Source organism: Hyperoodon ampullatus (assembly GCF_949752795.1).
Source record: "Hyperoodon ampullatus genome assembly, chromosome: 11".
In the NCBI taxonomy this organism is placed as follows: Eukaryota; Metazoa; Chordata; class Mammalia; order Artiodactyla; family Ziphiidae; genus Hyperoodon; species Hyperoodon ampullatus.
Genome location: NC_136924.1, coordinates 55,478,875 through 55,501,568, shown reverse-complemented (window position 1 = coordinate 55,501,568; position 22,694 = coordinate 55,478,875). Strand labels below are relative to the sequence as shown.

The 22,694-nt window shown below is 51.5% G+C and overlaps 1 protein-coding gene across 3 annotated transcripts in view; it reads left to right on the top strand.

Annotated features, from left to right (window-relative positions):
• FMNL3 (formin like 3) overlaps nucleotides 1-22,694 on the top strand; it is a gene marked incomplete at both ends in the record, with an annotated part of 54,914 nt that overhangs the window by 24,150 nt on the left and 8,070 nt on the right. For 2 of the 3 annotated variants that reach the window (XM_079714449.1, XM_079714448.1), the window contains 10 exons: nucleotides 9,938-10,021; nucleotides 12,090-12,170; nucleotides 12,448-12,524; nucleotides 15,686-15,769; nucleotides 18,497-18,655; nucleotides 19,874-19,976; nucleotides 20,166-20,242; nucleotides 20,599-20,692; nucleotides 21,782-21,856; nucleotides 22,437-22,547. In XM_079714449.1, coding sequence (XP_079570575.1) covers nucleotides 9,938-10,021; nucleotides 12,090-12,170; nucleotides 12,448-12,524; nucleotides 15,686-15,769; nucleotides 18,497-18,655; nucleotides 19,874-19,976; nucleotides 20,166-20,242; nucleotides 20,599-20,692; nucleotides 21,782-21,856; nucleotides 22,437-22,547 — 945 coding nt within the window. Of the gene's footprint in view, nucleotides 1-9,937; nucleotides 10,022-12,089; nucleotides 12,171-12,447; nucleotides 12,525-15,685; nucleotides 15,770-18,496; nucleotides 18,656-19,867; nucleotides 19,977-20,165; nucleotides 20,243-20,598; nucleotides 20,693-21,781; nucleotides 21,857-22,436; nucleotides 22,548-22,694 lie in introns of all 3 variants that reach the window. The other variant, XM_079714450.1, reaches the window with a different exon arrangement.

Below are 22,694 nucleotides of genomic sequence, written 5' to 3'. Positions count from 1 at the left end.
TTCTTATCAAAGTTTTGTCAATAAATGTTAGCTTTTGTCATTATTTTATCATTTTAATAGTAGTATCATTATTATCCTACTCATGCCCACCTACTTACCTTAGTTCCCTAGACCTTGTGTCATCTGGCTGTTCCCTGCCTACTGTAATTTCCTCATATATACTTTTATTCCATTATTGTAAATCAGGGACTCCCAGACTTTTTATGGTGTTTTGTGTGTCTGTGTACTTGCAATTGCTATGTCCTTGCCTAGCATATCACCATCTTCCCCTGCTTCATTGCTTTTCCTGCCTTCCTCCTGCTTGATGTTTTAAGACTAAATCCTATAGCATTTCTTCCAGGAAGCCTTACTCGACTCCTCTGTCTATTAGATTTTGTGTCCTCGGAATCCTACAGTGCCATGTGCACCTGTTTCACAGCTGTGCTGTATGCACTCATCCCTGGTGTGCTTGTCTACCTTGCCCTCTGGATATAAACTTCCTGAATGTAAGGATCCTGTCCTGTTTATTTTTATATTCCCAGCTCCTAGCTTAGTGATTGGCATATTGTTATTTTCCAGCTAATTGTTGAATGAGAAATCCAAACCCCACCCCCCCCAAAAAAAAACATAGCTAGCTTTATGTGTAACGTTTACTACCTACTTCTGACTTAAATGCTTTACATATATTAACTTTAATCATCATAGCAACCCTATGAAGTAAGTATTATTTCTGCCTCCATTTTATAGATGAGGAAACTGAGGCTCATAGAGATTAAGTAAGTCTCCCAAGGCCACACTAGTAAGTGGTGGAACCAAGATTCATACCAGGGCAGTGTGGCTCCTCATTCTGTGCTTTAACCAGTCTGAGATTTGTGATAGGATATTTATTGAACACCCAAGAAAAGGTGAAGAGACATTAGCTATAAATTACAACTCCATGAACATATTTTAAAGGCATTAGTAAATGTGTGGAGATGCTGTTAGGGGGCGAGTGTAGAACTTACCAGTCTCACTTATGAAAGATTTGCTAGAGAAGGTGGGATTTCACCCTTTGTGGATTGGATGAGGGGCATGGCTGGCAATTGGGAAGGAGATGATCTCTGAGGATAATGTAGAGTAGAAATCTTAGGGGCAGGAAAAAGAGGAGTATATATATGGGGAAATTCAATTTGCCCAAACTTTATTGAGCACCTACTACAGTGATAAACAAGCTGGTGATGATGGTCCCTGTGCTCAGGAGCTTGTGGGCTAGCGGGCTTTAAGAAGATGAGTCTGGTTAGAAGATGAGTTGGGGAGTGTCTTAGATTTATGGCGTGAACTGAAGGACAGAGTTGAAACTCAGAATGAGAAGTGGGAGTTTGCTGAGGGAGAAGCAGCATTAAGGAAAGTGACTTGGGCTGTAGCACATAAGGCAGATTATAGGAGAGGGACCAGAAATAGCAAGGACAATTGTAAGAATTTGGATAATCCCCTCCAGAAATAACCAGGGACTGAGCCAAAGACTTGGTGATGGGAGAGGTAGTAGCAGGATCAATCATTTATTTATTAAGCACCTGCACATGATTCAAAGAAGGATAAGGCATGACCCCTACCCTCCAGGAGTTCATGTTCTAGTTGTAAATAAAGGAAGTACACACATGAAAAGACACTATACGACTTCATTCAATTTGTGTTAAGATCCATGGTATCAGTGACCAGCTACTTTTTTCCTCTTTGCTTCACTCATCTGGACTTCATTTCCAAGGTCACCTCATGGTCCAGAATAGCTGCTGAAGTTCCAGCCATTACCTCTGCATTCCAACCAGCTGGACGGAGGAAGGAGAAAAGAAGGGTATACTCCCTCCCTTTAATGACACTCTTCTCAGAAGTTGTACACACTACTTCTCCTTGCATCCCACATGGTCACATAGCCACACCTGAATGCTAGGGAAGATGAGAAATATATTAATTCTTTTAATTTTTAAAATTTATTTTTTAAGTTCAAGTATAGTTGATTTACAATGTTGTGTTAATTTCTGCTGTACAGCAAAGTGACTCACTTATACACATATATACATTCTTTTTTATATTATTTTCCATTATGGTTTATCCCAGGATATTGAATATAGTTCCCTGTGCTATACAGTAGGACCTTGTTGCTTATACAAATATATTAATTCTGGGTTGCTAAGTACTCAGCTGAACATTGGAGGTTCATTAATAAGGAAGGTGAGAGGAGGTTGGGGATAACAAGCAGGTCTCTGCCATATCATTCTTCACATATGATTATGCTTTGGAGCTCAGAAGAGGAACTGAGCTGTGTTGGGTAGTCACAGAGTTGGATTTTGAGTCAGGTAGTAATAGGTAGGGATTCAGAAGATTGGGGAAACGTCAGTTACAAGCAAATCCTATGGCAAGAGTGGCTGTTCCGAGAGAGAGTCCAGGAGAGAATGAGCTGGTCAGAGATGCTGGGGCCAGCCCAGGGAGAATCTTACGTGTGAAGCTCTTATTTAAGATGCTAAGAACAGTAGGCCAAGGAGTTTAGGTTTTCTTGTGTAAATGGTAAGGAGTCAGAGAAGATTTCTGAACTGAAAAGAAACATGATTTATCTTATGTGCTAGGAAGTTTAGAAATTTCATCCACATGCAGGTTGGAAGTAGGGGTGCCAGCTAGAAGGTTATCCCAGAAGGTCAGGAGTGAACAACAAGGGCCAATCCGATGGTGGCAGTGGGAATGGAAGGGAAGGGAAGGTATGGATGAGAGACCCTGGGAAGGACACGCCCTGGGTCCTAATGGTAATGGGCTGTGGTCTGAGGAGAGAGAAGATGCCTTTTGTAGGATGTTACCCCAGAAATGTTGTGTCCTCTGTGAGGTAGTGCTGCCTATTAGGTCTCCCCTGGCGGGAGGGCAGAATGTCATGAAGAGAAGGGTCGACCTTGGTTGGCTACCAGGATAATGTGAGGCTCTGCCCCAAGACTCCTTAGCTTTGGAAAGCCAGCTGCCCCCAGCAGAATAGTTTCCATTCTGCGTAACTGGGGACTGTGTGGGTCTGGCTAACCGCGAGGAGGGGCTGAGGAGCCAGCAGATAGATCAAGTTGCTGTGGCAGTGACTTTTCAAGCTGGGGCTTGGGGCCCCTAGCTAACAAAAGTCCTTCTGTCCGAGGCTGTGTGCTTCTTGACTGAGTAGGCCAGAAAGGTGTCCGTAGCCAGGGCCAGGTTACCTGCCAAGGTTACCTGATGTCAGGTATGAGGTCAACAGTGTGGCAGAGGGTAGAGCTGGGGGGCTTTGCTGGCACTGGGGACATGGCCAACTTCCTGTGCCGGCTCAGGATCCGACGCAGGAGTGTTCCAGGGTGAAGAAGAGGCCTCGGGGGGTATAGCTGTATTTGGATAAAGCCACCTCTTTGTTTGATTGATGCTGGCCTTCTAGGACCTCTCCTTTACCCGACTTCCCTGGTGTGAGTTGCAGAGCTCAGCCTGAGACATCTGGCGAATCCATCTCTTTTTCCTCCAGGCTGCTCAGGGACTTGGCCCGTAACTGCTCAACAAGTCATTTCTGGTTATAGAGTCATCAGTGACCACAGAAGCACGTTCTCCAGACAGGGCTCTGAAAGCTGGCTTTTCCCTGGCAGCTTGTCCCCAAAGTGATAGCTTCAAGTAAACAAAACCAGAAAGCCAGACCTAAGCCATTACAGACACTTAAGTCAAGGAGCACCCACCCATAGGTCTAGTAGGGTAGCTTAGGCCTTGAGGAAACCGTGTGTGTGGCTAGAGCTGTGTCACACCCATGAGCCCCTGTGCATGGGGCTGCAGATGGAGGGAGGTGAGGAGGGAGGGGCAGCTGCACCATTGAGGCTGTGGGGTTTGGTAGCACCAGGGCAGGAAGCCTCGAGTCTAGGGAGGTGACTACTGCTGTCCACCCCTTCCTATTCTTGAAGTGTTCATCCCACTCCATCATGGGCAGGGCTACCTCTTCCTCCAGCCAAGTGTCATGAACTGTTCTTGTGATTTCCTTTCTGCTGCAGGATACAGTTCTTCTCCCAGAGCCTTTCCCAGTTGGCTCAGGCTCATTCCAGACTCTGTCTCAAGTTATCTTCTCCAAACCTGAGCTCTGAAAAGAAGGATGGGAGGGAGGCAGGCAAGGAGAGCCGTCCTGAGCTTCGTCTCCCAGGTTGCCAGCAAAGCCAGGCTTGGGTTCGGTCTGTGGGAGCTGCAGTGAGACCTGGCCACCGACCTGGTCTGCTTCCTCCCCTGCGTAACTCCCGCCAGTCACGGGGCTGGGGGAAGGTGTGGGTGTTTGCAGGGACTGCTGTGCTTCCCATGTCTGGGCCTTCTTAATTTTAGCTCTTGGACCTTTGACCAAACTCTCTGATTTTTTTGGTTTCCTTTTGCCAGGATTGTACTTCTGGGGGGCAGTTAGGAGGAGCTGTGCTGAAACAACGAGATAAACAAACAGTGACGCAGAGGCGGCAGCAGCAGCGTAAGCAACAGGCTGGGCCTGCCGTCTGGGCCGGCTGGGTGGAGGAGGACTCCCGCCCTGCACACTGGCCAGCTGGCTTGTGTTAAAGCGCTGGCTGAAAATAACTCTCATTGTCTGGGAGCTGCTACTGCGCAGGGCTGGCAGGTCTGGCTGTGGCCGCCAAGGGGGCCGAGGCAGCAGGGGCCGGTACCTCCCACCTCCTTGGGCTCTTGCCCTTTGGGAGCAGTGCCCAGCTGGCCACAGCTGCGTCTACTGCCCACCAGGAGAGACACATGGAGAGTAGGCCGGGCCACTCCTAACACTCTGTCCTTTTGGTGGCTGGGCATGGCCCTTTGTGCCCAGTGTTGCCTGTTTCGCCATTGACTTGGGGGCATGAGATGTGAGGGGATCCTGGCAGGAACACAGGGCGGGAACACAGGGCTCCAGCTGCTCCTACAGCAGTCTCCTGGACTCCCAAACCTGGGACCTCACCGCATTCTCCTCTGCCATCTGTATAATGGGCTGATCTGTGGATGCCCGAGAGGCTTTGCTGGCTGCTGTGACCCGGAGCTGGGGCTCAGCAGCATGTAGTGCCCGGGACAGTGCCTCATTTCATCTCTCGGGAAGTTCTAGACTCAGCTTCCCAGGGCTCCCCACCCCCGTGGGCTGAGCCTGGCGGCTGGGGCTGACACACTGGGGAGAAGTGGCCAGCTGTAGGGGACTTGGTGGGGAGGTGGTTCTGAGAGGGAAGACGTCAAGAAAACCACCAGCTCACATTCTGTATTTGCTCAAAATAGACAGCCCTTGCCTGCCTTCCCTCAAGCCTCCAGAATCCCCTTCACAGGAAAGTTTCAGACATCTCTCTCCCTCTCCTCAGAGGAGCTATGCCATTTTTGTCTCTATTCCTGAGATTTATCATGATTGACTGGGACCAGTAGAAGCAGCTGGGAATTTTGGGTGGTTCCTATTTCTGTTTGTTGGGTTTTCCCCAGGCCTGGCCCAAGGAGACTGACAGAGGCAGGGGTGAGTCCCAGCACAGGAGCCACAGCTTTGAAGGAAACTCCAACCCTACCGGCATTTCCCTTCCCCTGCAGTGGGAAGGAAATGAGGAGGGGCTAACTGACCGGGGGTGCAGAGCAGGAAAGGGAAAGGAACCCCTACGACTAGAGCCACCTCCCTCCTCCTCTGCTTCTCTGGGGCCAACAGGGGTCCGGTGGGGAGTAAGGAAGCCTCGCTGGGGGGACTGGGCCCTTTTGCTCCCGCAGAGCCCGGGAAGGGGTTGGACCCTGAGCAGGGGACTCTGCCTGGCCGCAAACTGGCAGTAAACCGGAGCGGCCTTGCCGGAGAAGCATCAGATCCACCCCTTTCTGCTTCTTCCTGTTGTAGGTTTTTATTATTAGACTTCTGGCTGGTTCCCTCTGATTTAGGAATCAGTCCCGGAGTTGCTTTCAGTCTGAGTTCCTCTTCCCCGTCTCTTCCCATCTCCCTGGGGTCTCCCTTTCCCTCCCCAAGGATGGTGGTATTTCATTTCCTCCTAGGCTTAGAGGAAACCAGAGAGGGATCAAAGGAGGGGTAAGGGATTGCTGTGTCCCCAGAGTGTGGAGAAGCAGTGCTGAAGGAGGAGGGACAGAGGCAGCAATAGAGGGACAATCCAGGAGCAAGAGCAGGTCCTTGGGATGTCAGAACATTACTCAAGGTTTCTAGGAAGAGCGGGGAGGGAACTGTGTGTTCCAGACACATACGGACCCAAAGTATTTATCATTTAATCCTCATAAAACCCTGTGAAGTCGTGAGATTATCTCCATTTTATGGATGAGCTCACTGAGGTTCTGTGACTCTGAAGAGCCCGAAGTTGATCTTGAGCTCTGATTCCGCCTTCAGTGCCCCCTGCTCCGGGACAGCTGAGCCTCCTTTCTGTTAAGCAAGGACCTCAGTGAGGAGTTAGCAAGAACTCAGCCCAGCTTCTGCCTCAAGAGAGCCTGAGGTCTCTGCGGAACCACGGCAGGAAAATGTCAAGGAAACAAAACCTCTGACCGAGACCAGAAGGAATCATGTCAGATTTGCTCCCTGGCTGTCCCCGGAGCTCAGGAAGCTGCCCTTCCTCAGGACGTTGAGCCCTGCTGGCCTCACGCACGTTTTCTGGTGGAGGCAGAAGCCCCGGTGCCCTAGTCTGGCAGGGGGAGAACTGCCAGGCCCTGGTCCTGCCCCCTAGCCAGTGGCTCCCACCCCCCAGTCAGTGAAGGACTTCTTGTGAGTGTTGGAGGCTGGGGAATTCCCCCACCCACCTCCTTCCCCATCACACTTCGGCCCCAAAGGAGCAGAGAAGACCACCATCACTGTCCAGAAAGTGCCACCCAGAACTCTGGACTGGAGCATGTGGGCCTGTGGTTGGAGCTGATTCATGCTTCTGCCACCCATTTCCATACACTGGTGTCCCTCTCTCCTGGGCATCTAAAGTTTGGCCAGGTCCCTCAGGTTCCTCCTCCATGCTCTTAGGCTAGGGTTCCCAAAGGTGGTGACTCTGCTTGTCTTTGAAGCCCTGGGGGGACGTTTTCTCACCAGTTCACCTGGTGGGGAAGTGTGAGGCCACAGCAGCTGACAGTGGGTGGCTGAGGGAGGAGGTTGGTATAGACGGGATGTGATGTCTGCCACAGTAGCGACAAGCTCCCGCCCCCGGCCCGGTCGCGTTCTTCCAAGGGAGACAACTGTTTTCTATCTTCACGGCACAGACTTGGGGGAAAGGAGCAGATGACAGTGAAGTCATCTCAGGACGCACACAGAGCCAGAACCAGGCCTGGTCTCACTTGGGCTCAGCTGGCAGCAGCCTGGCCCTGGTTAGGTGGGAGAACTTGCTCTGGGCCACCTTTGATCTTTGGGTCCCTGTTCTGTTGTGGCCTCCTGCTCCTGTCCTGTTATCCACAGAGACATGCTGAGATTGGCCCTTAGTAAAGTAATTCCAGAGAGAACATCTGGGGTTGTATTTGCCCGTCCGGCCATCCCTGCTACATCGGCAGTGGGGAGGATTCGTTTAGCCCCTCTTGCCTGCGGAAGCTCAGGCAGGTTAGCAGGGCAGCAGAAACCATGGGGAGAGGTGTGAAGTGTTGGTCTCTTCCCCTTCTTTTCTTCTCTTGACCTCTTCTGTATTCCTAAGTTCTTCTACTTCTAAACACTGAGCAGGGATCCCAACGCTACTTCCTTTTTTGAACCATAGTGACCCTGTTTCCAGCAAGGAGCTGGGCCCAGAGCTCAGAACCGGGACATCTTAACCATAGGTTTACCATCAACTTACTCTCCACTCAGTGCCTGTCACAGGGTTAGGCACTATTGGGGGTTGGAGATCGTATGAATAGATATAGTCCTTTAGGAGCTAGATGAGCATACAACCGGCTTAATCGTATGTATGTAAATAAATGCATAATAAATAGATACATGTAACAGAAATAAATGATGTTTAAGGATTTTCTTTTAGTTTCTTAGAAAATGGAGGCCCCACTCCCAGGATACTCCTGCTGCTTTTGGAATAATGCAGGGCCTGTGTGACTCCTTGGGATCCCGGGCGCACACGATTCATGTTCCCAGGGATGAGGATGTCAAGGAGTGGGCAGAGGTAACCAAGTGGTCATGCTTCGTTTACCCGGGAGTTAAGAGCTGAACTTGGAGCAGTAGGTAAAGGAGAGAAAGATGAGAGGAAGGCCTTCCAGGTGGCCTGAGTGTGCTGGGGGAAGAGGCCAGATTTGTGGGTAGTCACGTGGGTCGTCAGACAGCTCTGATACTTCAGGTAGGAGATCATATCTGATTCAGGGGTTGGGGGTGGGGTGCAGGTGAGTGATCTGCCTTTGGAGGCAAGGGCTGTGACCTGCCACCAAGGCAGCCGCCGGACTGGTTAGAGGAGGGCCTTGGCTGGACGGGGGTAAAAAGGGAGGGGAAGGTAGGGCTTCTGGTCTGGATGGAGCTCACCCATGGATGCCTTGGCTTTTACTCACTTACACTTGTATTCACTTATTCACTCAGCAAACAGTAGTGAACAAAATAAAATGACTCCTGGTCTGTCCTGTACTCTAGGTTAGAGTGTCTCAACGAGGGGTTGGGACACTTTACTGTGTCTTAAATAATTGGGAGCTGTGTCATAAGTAATTGATACTAATAATTAAAGTCCTGAAATTTTGTAAATTATTTCCTTAAAAATTTGAGCAGTTACCTTTATGTTAATGTTCTACTCATTCACTTGTATCCTGATATGAGGGAAAGGAGTAGACTTGTGACATCTGGACAGGCTGTGGGTGGCTCAGGATTCACCCATGGGCATACACGTGGTGCAGGAAGCCCGCTCAGCTCTCAGACCGTGGGGGGAAATCGATTGAAGGTTGCCACTTTAGACTGGTAGCTTTCAAACTTTTTTGCCCGGTCCCATGTTAAGAAAAACATTTTACAGCGTGATCTGTGTGTGTGTGTATACATGACATATAAAAAGAAACAAAACTTCATGAAACTTATTTTATTTTATTTTATTTATCTGTTTTTGGCTGTGTTGGGTCTTCGTTGCTGCACGTGGGACTTTTCTCTAGTTGCGGTGAGTGGGGGCTACTCTGTTTCAGTGCGTGGGCTTCTCATTGTGGTGGCTTCCCTTGGAGCATGGGCTTCTAGGCGTGCGAGCTCCAGTAGTTGCAGCACTCAGGCTCAGTAGTTGCAATACGCAGGCCCTAGAGCGCGCAGGCTTCAGTAGTTGTGGCTTGCAGGCTCAGTAGTTGTGGCTCGCAGGCTCAGTAGTTGTGGCCCACAGGCTCTAGAGCACAGGCTCAGTGGTTGTGGTGCACGAGCTTAGTTGCTCCATGGCATGTGGGATCTTCCTGGACTGGGGATCGAACCTGCGTCCCCTCCACTGGCAGGTGGATTCTTAACCACTGCGCCACCAGGGAAGTCCGTGAAACATTATTTATTCTTCCTACTTGCAATGAATTCTGGTATCTTCAATCCTATTCTATTTTAATCTGTTCATTTTCTTTTTTTAAAATTTAATTTTATTTAGAAAAAAATTTTATTGGAGTATAGTTGATTTACAATGTCGTGTTAGTTTCAGGTGTACAGCAAAGTGAATCAGTTATAAATACACATATATCCACTCTTTTTTTTTTAAATTCTTTTCCCGTATAGTCCATTACAGAGTATTGAGTCGAGTTCCCTGTGCTATACAGCCCGTTCTTACTAGTTATCTATTTTATGTATAGTAGTGTGTATATGTCAGTCCCAGTCTCCCAGTTTATCCCTCCTCCCCCACCCCCTGATAACCAGTCTGTTCATTTTCATTTAAAATAAAGTTACTCTTGACTGACTAAATTGATTCCACAGCCTGTGGTTTGGAAAACATTGCTCAACCAAGCTGAAGCAAATACGAAGGGGAAGCAGGAGGATGGTCATGCCTCTCTGAGCCTTCCTTATCAGCCACATAGTGTCAGGGTGAAGCCTGAGGGACCATGCCTCAGGGAAGCCTGTCAGCCCTGTTGACTCCGGTTCTCTCCTCAGAGCTCCATGAACCTGCCTCCTGACAAAGCCCGGCTCCTGCGGCAGTATGACAACGAGAAGAAGTGGGATCTGATCTGTGACCAGGTACGGGGTTTGCGGTGGGCCCCGAAGTGGGGGTGTGTCTTGAGCTGGACGAGGCAGCAGGACTGTGGGCACTGACTGCAGCTCTGGGGTTCCTTGTGGAACCCTGGCCTGGGCGTGGCCTCAGTCCATGCTTACTTCCTGTTCCAAAACGCCTCTCCTAACAGAGACCGGGCTGGTAGGCCAAGTTCCCCTCTAGCTGCCACAAAGAACTGTCTTGATTTCTTCCCAGTGAGCAGCAGCCTCAAGGAGGTTTGTGTAGGTCTGAGGTATAGGGTCTGCTGTGGAGGAGTGTGGTGTTTTTCCCAGCAGAGCTTGTTTCTGCCTTTCCCCAGGGTGAGGGCTGTCCCTGGCTGGGAAATCCAAAGCACCATTTTTCTCTCACTCTGCTCCAGACCTGGCAAATAGCAGGATTTTCCCCATTATTTACAGGCCTCTAGGAATGAGAAGCCCCAGTCCTCTAGTCTCCTGTTCCCAAATCTCAGAACATGAGGATTGGAAGCTCTCCCTACATGAAAGTGTTTAGAGCCAGAAGAGAAAATAGAGATTATCACTTAGCTCAGAATCAAGAACTAATGCCTGCGGCCTTGCTCTTTCCCCTGCACACATTTGAAGATCACAAGTCATGAGTTTCTGAACTCAGACAGGCCTGTCTGCATTGCTGGGAGAGTTGGCTTTTAGTTCCTTACCTCTTGGGAGGTGTGGAAGCACCTGGCACAGAGTGTAGGCAGTCTGTTTACCCAGCACTTTCTGATGGAGTTTTGTCATAAACATAATTTTTTTCAAGCCCTGAACAAAATCACAATAGCTAACATTTACTGAGTACTTATTATGGACCAAGCACTTTATATATATATATATATATATATATATATATATATATATATATATATACATACACACACACACATATATATATAGAAATATTTAATCCTCACAAATACCTTCTGAGGAAGGCACTGTTGCATTTTATAGAAGCAGAACCTGAGGCTCAGTAACTTGCCTTTCACTGGTAGGTGGTGGAGCCAGGGCTCAGGCCACCAACTCCATCTGTGCTGACTACTGTGCTCCTCTGCTTCCCAAGTCATGCTGCTTGACCTAAGGTAGAATCATGCTTCAGAGAACCTAGTCCAGGCTGCTTCTTATCCAGGGAAGGCCCATTTCCTTGAATTCTGCATTAAGAGGAGTTGGTGAGCATGGTGAGCACCTACCTGGGGTTTGGAGAACAGTAGCCCTTTGGTACTGAGTTTCTTTAATTGATAATCTCTCAGTCTTTTCTAGGTCACATAATGTCAGCTCTTTCTCAAACCTTTCCTTTTTTTCTTTCATTTGTTTTTAGGTTCTGTTTCCTAACATTATATCATTCTCCTGGACCCTCTCCAGCCCCTAACTCTTCAGAGATATCTCCATTGTGGAGGCCCTTACAGGACCAGAATGCTTAAGAGTTTTCCCCCGGGTCAGATGAGGGGGTTGAATGGGGAGCCTGTGCCCTGTGTGGAAGGGGACGGAGCAGTGATCTTGCTGAAAGCAGCCTGCAGCATTTGGGGTTGCTTGGATTGTTGGGGACTGGGACCTGGGCAAGGAGCAGAAAGTGTGTTTGCACTCCTGAGCTGTGTTAACACAGCAAAACCAGTCCAGTCCCAAGTCTGGGCTCAGGGCTGAGAAAGTTGGCTTCTACAAGGCCTAGCTCCCCTCCCCTTCGCCTTCCTAACCCCGGTCCATTAGCTGGCTAGGAAGTGAACAACATTTCCGAATCATGTCTTTATTTTGGGTGCTGTTTAGAGCTATGTAATCCCCGCATCTTCTTAGTAAGCAGCAGGCTCTTAAAATAATTTTTAATGTAGAAAAATATTTTAGGCTCAGGGAGTACTAACTGAAGGAGGAGAAGATGGCAACAGTTGAGAAGTAGCTGAGGATAAGTCAAGAAGGGGAACCTATGGTTTGGGTGATGTTAAGGGCCAGGTGCTAACTTCAGGAGTCCCCTCACGTCAAACACCGTGAGTGCCCTACTTCCTCAACACTCCCCTCAGAACCTTGGGTGTCTGTGTACACACACGTGTTTCCCTTACAGGAACGATTCCAGGTGAAGAATCCTCCCCACACTTACATCCAGAAACTCCAGAGCTTCTTGGACCCCAGCGTAACTCGGAAGGTGAAGTGCGAGGCAGGGAGGCCCCTTTTTGCTGCCCTTTACAGTCCTGGGGGGTTTAGGGGCAAACCGTTTTGACTTGGGTTGGGACTGCTTCTGAGCAATGGGAGTTGGGTTTCTGTGTTCTGAGGCCATGGCCCTGGAGTGGCTGGCTAGTAACAGACGGAAGGACTATAACTGCCCTCTTGTATGCCTTCCCTTTCCTTTTCTGCCCATTTTGCTTGTATTGTAAAGTTGGCTTGGGGACCTCCATCAGTGACAGAGAATTCCATGTTTACAGAAGTTCAGGAGAAGAGTGCAGGAGTCAACCAAAGTACTGAGAGAGCTGGAGATCTCACTTCGTACCAACCACATTGGGTGAGTCAGATTTGACCATCAGAGCCTTTTCACCTGGCCTCTTAGGACCTGGTGTCCACTGAGGATAGTTTGCCTGTTTCATCTCCCTGCCATGGGGCAGATTTGCCTCTTGAATGGCTTTTATTTCCCCAGAGAGCTTCAGACTGTTCCTTTTCTGGCTTTTCTCCCCCTCAGCTCTGCCAGCTGCTGACTGGATGCTGCTGGCAAGCTTGGGGCCTCTCCTGGGGTCCTCAGCCTGTGGCTTTGAGTGGAAGACATTCCCACAGCAGCTGAGACTGGAGTCTGCCTGTGGCCTGGGGCTGGGCCAAGGGAGGCCCAGAGAAGGCTGGGGATGGAGGAGTGTGTTGCATTGGGTAGCTAAGACCTACCTAGTTCACGGACTGTTTGGTACCCAGAAGATTATTTGCTTGATTATAAGACAATTTTAGTTCATGAGCAGAAGCAGCTTCCTGAAGTACCAGGAAAGATCTAAGGCAGTGGGGACCAGGAGCTGAACATCTTCCGTATTCACTGACCAGGGTACTGCCAACCCATTGACGGGGCCCCTAGAAACTACATGAGTCTTTTTTGCCAGAGAAGTGGGGAACCAGGGCCTGCTGAACAGACAGAGGGCTAATGCGTGAGATACAGTGAAAGACGGATATGGTCTCAGTTTTATAAAACCGTAACCAGCCAGAGTAAATATAGTGAAAGTGAGAGAGAGAGAGAGAGAGAGAGAGAGAGTGTGTGTGTGTGTGTGTGTGTGTGTGTATGTATGTACGCAAAGGACAGTGAGGGACACCTGATGGAGAACTGCAGGCAGGGCTACAGGCCTGACTGAGGGGCCTGGCATGAACATTGAGAGCTTACACAAGTGAGAAGTTGAGCCTGGGTTCCGGGTGGAGGTTTCTGGGCAGGTTCCAGCCCCAGGGTCCTGGGCTTCCTGAGAGCAGGGGTAGAAGGCATATGACATCATACGCCTTCCCCTCCTGTCCCCTCCCTGAATGAGGCTGCCTGGGGTTCTTATGGAGGCTACCTGTATGCAGCCAGCTGCCTCAGCAACAGTTGTAGGGGAAATGGCACAGGAAAGAACAGGAAAGGGACAGTTCCTGGCCTCAGTAGCTGTGCTTGATGGCCAGAGTTGGCTTTCACACCTCATCTGTGAACCCGACATTGAGAACTGACCTGCTTGGAAATGTGTAACTAAGCCTTCACCTTTATTTGGTGAAGCTCACAGAAGGAAAAACTGCAGAGCCTCATCAGCTACCCCACGTGAGAGAGCAAGAGTGACACAGATGGCAGCTCCAGACGCCATCTACCACCCTGCCTTGCTCCACAGGGCCTTTACCCCTCCCTGCTCCCTTCTCTCTCAGGCCCTCCTGTCTTCCTTATTAAGTCCTGCTACGTGAGGATGGGGGTCTGCTTTTCTCAGGAGAGGGCCACAGAGCAGTGTGGGGCAGTCCCCTCTGCCTGCCCCTTCTACCTGGTGCCATCCCCCCTGGCCATTGGCCAGGAGCTGGGGCCAGAGCAGCATGGTTCCCAGGCCCGGGCCTCTTGGCAGTTGGCACACAAGCTAGAGGTCTGGACCTGGTCCTTGGTTCCCAGGAGCAGCTTAGTGTCTGGCATTTTAGGAGCTCCTGTCATCCGGACTGTGGCTTCTCTGGGAGAGTTATGTGGGAGGGCCCGGATCCGTCCCGGATTTTGGGGCAGGAAGAGTTTGTCAGGCTGTCAGGCTGGGGTGTGGGTGCTTCAGGGCAGTAGGAGCCCAGGGCAGGGTAGGGAGAGGAGGATCTTGCTTCGGCAGCAGCCGGATCAGCCCCAGGCCTGCAAAGATGGGAACTCGGGCCTGGAGTGGGCGGGCTGGGAAGTAGGATTCCAGAGCCTCTCCTGCTCCTCCTCTCCCTGGTTTGTATTGGTTTGCGGCCTTGCCTAAGTGCCCTTTAACCTCTCCTCAAAGTGTCAAGATCCCGAAAATAGCAGTGTAGACTCAGACAGGAAATGAGAAGGGGGTGGGGAGCTGGAGCGCAGACAGACAGGAAACGGGAGGCCTGTCGGCCCCCAGAGAGGAAGCTAACTTCAGGCAGCTCCGGTGTCAGTCAGCCTCAGCCAGAGCCTGCTGCCAGATCTCAGCCGGGCCTGGTGCTCTGGCCCGGCCTCTCTCTGTGTAGCCCGGGGTGTGGCCATCAAACATGGCGCTGGTGTTCCAGCTGCGGGGGAGAAGCGGCCTTGCAGGGCTGTTTGGCGCAGCTGGCCTAGAAGGACACCTGGACGCCCGGAGGGAACAGAGCACCGGAGAGTCAGCGTCCATCCCGAGAGTTTTACGTCTTTCTGGGTCCTGTGTGTCTATAGGCCAGGAATGAGCCTGTCCTGTAACAGTCCTGGGACTCGCTCCTGACTTTCCTTCCAGGAATGTCTGAGTTCAAAAGGCCTGAAGGCAGAAGGGTGAACATGCCCCGGTCCCCTGTCTTTAGGGTGCCTAGTTGTCTTCCCTCCTGCCTCCCTGGTTCACCCTCTTAGTGGCCAGAGCCCTTCTGGGGTTACTTGAGTTCCTGACTGTCCCCACATCCTTTTCCTATTCTGCCAGACTCACCCTGACAAAACACTGAAGTCCCCCGTATCCCTCTGCTCACTACTTCCCAAAATACTTTTCCTTGAACTTGGTGGAGAGCCTTTTGGCCCAGTATGCCTCTGTTCCAGACTCTCTTTGACCCTCCCTGCCTGTCTTTTAACTGAGACTTCGGTCAAGTGGGGGACCTGCTGGCTTCTGTCAGGAACAGCTCTGCATGAGGGCTACAGTAAATGCTCTGTCTAACCCTCAATTCCTCCCAGGAACGTGACATCAGGACGCTGCGCCCAGCCACGTGCTAGACACCAGAGACCTAGAAAATGATCGAGTGGGGCCCTGGCCCTTGAGGAGGGGGCTCCTGAAAGCTGGTTTGACTAACATGGTGTTGGAAGGCCTGTACCTTTCCTCATCCCTGGCTCTCCTGCCTAGGGGCGGTCCAGGCTGGTGATGTGACCATGGCTGGGTCTGCCATAGGCTTTGATCTTCAGAATTCTCCCAGCCTGGTGCTGAGTTCCAGAGGATCCAGGAGGGGGTGTCATTTTGTCAGAGACACCTTTTCCTCCTCTCCCTCAATCCACTTTAGCAGACCCCTCCACTGTGTTTCCTTTATCTGCAGGTGGGTGCGGGAGTTTCTGAATGATGAAAACAAAGGCCTGGATGTGCTGGTGGATTACCTGTCATTTGCCCAATGTTCCGTCATGTGAGTACCACCTGGGACTAGGGTTGGGGAACGGTGAGGAAGGACATGGTCCCATTCTGCTTTGACGAGGCAGGGTGAGCTTGCAGTAGTGAAGATGGGAATGGGAACCCCAGGCAGGAGGGGAGGGCCCGGGCAGCAGCGTAGGGGTGGACAGGCGGCCAAGGGGCTGTCTGAGATCAGTGAAGAATGCCAGGTGGCTGGAGTAGAAGGTGCATTTTGGGGAGCAGGAGGAGAGATGTGGAAAAAGGGAGCTCAGAATCGAGCCCAAAGGATCCAGACTCCATGCTGGGAGCCGTCCAAGGAAATGTCCTGGCTTCTGGGAGAGAGGCCCTGTGGGATTCGTTTGCTTTAGGAGAGCTCAGTCTTCAAGAAGCAACTTTGGGTCTCCAGTTGTGAGAGGGTTCCTCCAGGTCACCCCAGGAGCAGTGAGCATGACCTTTGACGCAGACTGAAAGTGAAGCATTCAGGAGCCTTTTGCAAGCAGGTGGGGGGTTTGGAGGCAGCTGGAAGTGAATTAGTGCAGAGGAGAAGGCAGTGTGGGGTAGTGGAAGGAACGAGGGCTTTCGAGTTAAGACAAAGCCCAAAGCCGGGTGTGGGTCTCTTCTGTCCTTTACTGTCTGCGTGACCTCAGGCAAGTTTGCTGAGGGCCCCTTATGTAAGAGGAGATCCATATTCCAGGGTTGCCATAAGGATTAGATGATAATGTGTGTAAAGCAGTTGTAGTATTTGGAACATAGTCTGTACTGTGGTAGCCGCTTTTTATTTGTTAATTGTTATTATTTAAGGTGTTGTTCCCTACCATAATTACCTAAGTATATGGAAAGAGGGATTATATTGATCGTTCATGGCATGGCCAACACATTCAGACTTAGACCCAAGACTTACGTCGGCCCTCGGGTGACTGATCAGGTTTGCCCGTGACTTTCCCGAGTGTTAGCGCTGAAAGTCCCGCGTCCTGGGGAACTCCTCGGTTCTGGGACTCAACCCCAGCCTCAACTTCCACTTTTCTTGCTACTGTGCTTGCCCCTGGGCTGTTCTCCTTCCTCAGCAGGTTTTCACCCTCATCTCCTTAGGGTTTCGAACTAATGCCTCTCCTAGGTTTGGCCTTTGTCATTTTTTGCAGGTCATCCCCTGTTAAAACCAAGAGTGGCCCACTCCCCATTCCCGTCCCTACAGAAGTCAAGCCTCATGATCCTCCTATCCCTTAAAAGAAACTGACTCTTTTTATAGAAAGAAATGAAAAACATTTGCTGAAGCGATTTTTTTTTTAATTCAGAGCTTTTATAGCAAAAGATGTAGATTATTTTTCCAAATAAGCATATCTTGTTTCAAAAGCAAACAAATTCCAGCTGCTTGAAACCAAAATACACTGGAACCTCAGTATTGTAGTGTCCACAGCAGTACCTTTGACTGTGTTTTTAAAAGAAAGACTCGGAGCAGGTGAGGTAAGAGTGTGTGTTTTGGGAAGGGTTGAGGGGGAAGGAGCTAAGCCAAATAGAGTTTGAGTGAAGGCACTTATTTGTAAACTGCACATCCCAGCTCTGGGGAATACTATTATTCACGGAGCAGACTCCTCTGATGTCTGCTTGAGAGCCCTGTTAAGCATCTGATCGACAGGATCCTGAAGTCTGCTCCTGCTTCCTTGGGAACACTCAGGCATCTGCAGATACCGCTTCCTATTTCAGAGAGCCTCGGCCTCTGTGCCTTTGACCCTGGGGCTGTGCGTGTCTGAGCAGAAGGCTCCTTGGGGGAAGAGCCTGTAGGAAATGCTTGCTCAGTCCTGGGTGGCCTACTGGGGGAAGAGGACAGGAAAGAGGAGTGGGGCTTGTTTCTCAGGGCGGGTAGATCCCGATGTGGGGATATGTAAAGGAGAAGGCCTTGTGGGTTTGTGATCTTGAGCTGTCCTCCTTGCCCTGGCTACACTCCCAAACTGCTGGTGGTGGGAGATGTCTGGTCCCAGGAGCAGGAAGTGACGTAGAAACCATCCCAACTCCTGTGGGGACTAAGGACCCCGGTTCACACCCTCGACCTGTGATTTCTTCCCCGAGGGAAGCTGAAGCCCAAGGAGCCTCTAAACCAGAAAAACCTAGAAGCCTCAAGTAGAACCATGGAAAGAAAACCCGGTCATTAAAACCCAGTGCTAGTATGAGACCATGGTGCTTTTCCTGAACATAGAGGCCTGTCCCACTCTGGGTTTCTCGGGACCCCCATTCCCTTCCACTCAGACCTGGCCTCGTGAACCTAGTCCAGAGCCACCCGGGCCTCACCCTCAGGGCACTGAGAGGCCCCTTTGGCTGTTGCCATTTGCCCCCTAGTAATCCCTTCAGTTGGCCTGTTCCCCAACACTGCTCTGCAGGGCAGATTCTCCAAGGGGAGCGGCAGCTTCTCTGAGATGCCCCCTCTATGGCTGGGAGTGCAGAAAGACTGCCAGCTCCCCGTGTCCCTTTGGGCCCATGGGGAGGTGACTCCTGGAGGCCAGTGGGGGGCAGCGGCTGGCCTCGGTCAGCACCCGCATCTCCTCAGATCCCCCTCCTGGTTGCTGCCGGTGACTACTCTGCCCTACTCAGTCCTCCTGACCAGGGTTGGGTCTCTTCTGCCCAATTCCGCTTTCTCTTCTGCTGCCCTGCTTCTTGTTGCCCTAGACGTCTAAAGGGCGGGGGTGGGCTCGCCAGGCAGCTTGGCACTGAATTTCTCCTGTGTGTGCGCTTGTGTCCTTTCCTGCTCCAGGTTTGACTTTGAGGCTCTGGAGAGTGGTGACGATGGTGCATTTGACAAGCTCCGGTCCTGGAGCAGGTCCATCGAGGACCTGCAGCCGCCCAGCGCCCTGTCAGCCCCCTTCACCAACAGCCTCGCTCGCTCTGCGCGCCAGTCTGTGCTCCGGTATGTGTGCTCTCGCTCTGCCCGCCTGCCTCCCACCCTCGTCCCCGTCCAGGTCTTGGGTGACAGCGGTGAGTGCTCATGCTCCTCCCTTCACTCTTGCTTCCAGGCTCAGCTCTCTTGCCCTCTGCCTGCCAGTCTGTCTCTGGTCTGTCCTCTCTGTCTCCTTGACTCTGCCCAGCGATCTGTCCTGGGTAAGTATATCACCCTCGGCTGTGCCCACCCCATCTGGGGTTCCAGCCCTCCCCTCTCCTCTCCCCGTCTCTGGGGGCCCCTCCGTTCATCATTCTCACTCTGCCGTTCCTCCAGGCCTCTGGGCAGGGCTTGTCCTCACCCAGCGCCTTAGTCTTCACCAGCTGGTCCAGCACCTGCCCTCGTGTCTGTTTCCCTCTGCTCTGCACGCAGCCCCATCAGCTGCCCGGAGACCAGCTCCCCCCGAACCTGCTGCTGCTCACCTTCCCTTCACTTCTTCCTTTAGGCCTTTTTTGTTCCTCCAAGGCTGCAGCGTGTTCATTTGTCTGTAGTATCTGAAAAGCCATCCTGCCCAGAGGCAGGTGGACGGACCGGATGATTTCTGAGAGCCCCTCCTACAGAGGGAGGCTTTCTTGTGGGTCCTGTGGCCCTTTCCATGGCCTCTGTCTCTCAACCATGCTTTTCTCCTAGTCTTCTTCTTTGGGTTTTGCCCATTCTAGTCATTCACGAGCAGATACCACTTGTGTTTCCTTTTTTTTCCATGAAACATCACTAGGGGCAAAGTCAGATGTAGTCCCTAGCCCTTCTATAGCCTTTGGGGTCTGCTCTGTCTTTTCTAGGACACAGATGTGGGATGGGAGCTAAGATGCTCCTGCCCCAGTGAGTGTGTTGAAGATGCAGTGACTAGAAGGAAGAGGAAGGATGGCTCAAATGAATGTCTCCTGGACCCATCTTAAGGTCTAGGAAGGCCTACACACCTCGTGTTGTATTTTGGAGGACATCTGGGCTTAGGATGGTTTGGGCACTGGTTGTAATGCTGGGATCCTGGATAGCTAACTGACAAAGACCTGTTCCAGGGAGGTGAAAACAGTGGCGCGCCCTGCCCCCTGCACCTGCACCCCCTGCATCTCTCTGGGCTGCTGGTGCAAGGTCCTCCATCCCCCTTTTCTTCTGCTGCTGAGGGGCAGCCTGCTGTCTGGGTGGTGGCAAGTGCTTCTAGACCCTTCACCAGCAGCCCCTCTCCCCCAGGTATAGCACTCTCCCTGGGCGCAGGGCGCTGAAGAACTCCCGCCTGGTGAGCCAGAAGGACGACGTCCACGTCTGCATCCTCTGTCTCAGAGCCATCATGAACTATCAGGTACGGCGACGGCACTAGCCACGGGCGCTCTGCCTCTTCTGCCTCACCTCCCACACCAGGAGAGCTAGGAAGGCACCAGCTTGTACAAGACGAGTTTGCTGGTGGGCCTGCAGTCAGGGAGCTCCGGCTGGGATCTGTCTTCCCCACCGTCATGGTCTCCCCTCCTTCTGTCCTTTCCCCTTGCTACAGTATGGATTCAACCTGGTCATGTCCCACCCTCACGCTGTCAATGAGATTGCGCTCAGCCTCAACAACAAGAATCCAAGGTGAGTTCTTTCCTTCCCTCCCCTTTCCTCCCCGCTCTGCCCAGGACGCTGGAGAACTGGGCTGCACTTGTCCCTGCCAAGAAGTCCTGCCTGGCCTCGGGTCCTGCGGCCTAGGTCAGCGCCTTGGTTTGGCCCCTCACCTCTGCTGGAGGAGGAGTGTTCTGCTCTCCTCTGGTCTCCGCAGCTTAGGGAGGGAGAAAGGCTGCCTTCCCCTGCCTTCTTTCCCAAACCCACCCTCTCCCTCACCACCGAGGCTGTCTCTACTCTCTTGAAAGGACTCACCCAGTTGTGGAAGTGAGCTGTGTGGTGGCCAGGGTCAGGGGCTAGGGTGTTAATCTTCATTCTCCACCCCTTAGGACCAAAGCACTTGTCTTAGAGCTCCTGGCAGCCGTGTGTTTGGTACGGGGAGGTCACGAAATCATTCTTGCTGCCTTTGACAATTTCAAAGAGGTCAGTTTCCTATACCCGTGTGCGTGCGTGCGTGTGTGTGTGTGTGTGTGTGTGTGTTTGGCGGGGAGGAGGTGCGAGCCAGGTAGGTAAGGACCCTTTCCTGTGATCTCACACATCCTAGGGATTTTAACAGCCTAGTGCTTTTAGCTAGGTAGTCTGCCCCCTGCTTTTTTAAACCAAAACCAAAACTTCAGTCTTACTAGATCTTGTGTCGGGAAAGCTCCTGATTGGCCAGCGAAGGATGCCCTCACTTGAGGGCTATAGTCCAGCAGTTCTAACCTGCTGTGCAGCAGAATACCTGAAGAGCCTGTGTTAAATGCACAGACCCGTGGGAGACCTGGCCATCTGTGCTTTAAGAGGCTCCCCAGCTCGTTCTGAGGCTGTGAACCCACTGGTAGAACCCGAGGCAGTTATATTTGCAGTGGGAGGAGAAGGCAAGCAGGGATCCTCCTGGGGTGTTGGCTGTCGTTGGTGAGGGGAGAGGGAGCTCCTAATTGGAATTCCCCAGACTCTGGGCCTGGCTTTGAAACCCCCATCTGCTTGAACATAGGATTCCTCAACATACAGCTGCAGCTGCTGGTCCCACCTCTTCCTCCTTTTTGGACCTCTTCCCTAGCATCCATTGTTCAAGCCAGGAAATGGCTTTTCCTCCTTGAAGCCAGAGGCTCAGAGGAGTCTCTGGACCCCTCTCAGCACAGAGGCTTTCCTGCACCCAGGCCCCTCTCCTGCGTCCCCGCTAGGACTTCAGCCTCCTGCCTTGGCCATGGCCTCCAACCTTCCTCCACCCTCCCTCTTTCCTTCAATAGCTCGGCAACACCAGACCCCTGTGTTTCTTCTTGGCCTACACTCAGAGGCACCCAGAGCCCAGACTAAGGGCACACCCTTTACTGAGCTCCCTCAGGGACCCAGAGCAGATGCCAGGTCCCAGGCTTTCTTCTGTCATGTCCCAAGTGACCCGTTACATAGAAAGAATTGTGGTTACACTTGGTCTGAACCAGTCCCTTTGCTGGATGTTCCTGGGAACCAGGACTCAGGGGCTTGGGTTCTGCATGGGACAGATCCTGTTACTGAGAAAGTTTGCTTGTTCAGGTATGCAAGGAGCTGCACCGCTTTGAGAAGCTGATGGAGTATTTCCGGAATGAGGACAGCAACATCGACTTCATGGTGAGGGGCTGGTCCTGGGTCAGGTGCATGCCCAGCAGGGCCGCCTACTCCTTGAAAACGGGGGCTGGGCCAACAGCGTACTTTGATGTTCTGTGTAGGACCTAGAGTGGTTCTCTATTCAGTAAATGCTCCTTGTCCACTCACTCACTCACCCCAGAAAGCTTTTAGAAACTCCAGGACAATTTCTGTCTTGGGTCTACCTCCTTTCCCGCTTTGTGTGGCCGTACTGTCCCTGATTTGGATCCTTTCTGAGCTGCTTTCCTCTTCCCCAGCTTTTCCTCTAGCTTCACTTCCCTTCAGTCTAGGGTATACAGCTAGTAGGGTTGTCTCAAGGAATACCTGCTGGTGTGCAAAGGAAATCATCCAAATCTTCATTTACACCTATTTCTCATGTAATTTACTTGTCTTCATAAAATGAATATTAAGTTTGTTGTTTTTTAAGTTAAAATTCTCTTATTGCTCCCTGAAAGACTTACCTTTTTTACTCCTTTTGATTATCCACCTGATGATGCTGGCTCTAACGGCCGCCTCCCCTCCATGTCTCGGCTCTCTCTGCCCCTCTGGGCTGCTCCTTCCCCAGGTGGCCTGCATGCAGTTTATCAATATCGTGGTGCACTCGGTGGAGGATATGAACTTCCGGGTCCACCTGCAGTATGAGTTTACAAAGCTGGGGCTGGAGGAGTTCCTGCAGGTGAGCTGGGCTAGAGTCCTCACGGGATGAGGCTCTTCGGGGAAGAGGACTAGCTTAGCTGTATCACAAGGAGTTTTTCTTTTACAAGAGCCTGGTCACGGATGCTCCTGGCACCCTGCCTGTCTTCTGTGACCTGGGACTCTGGCC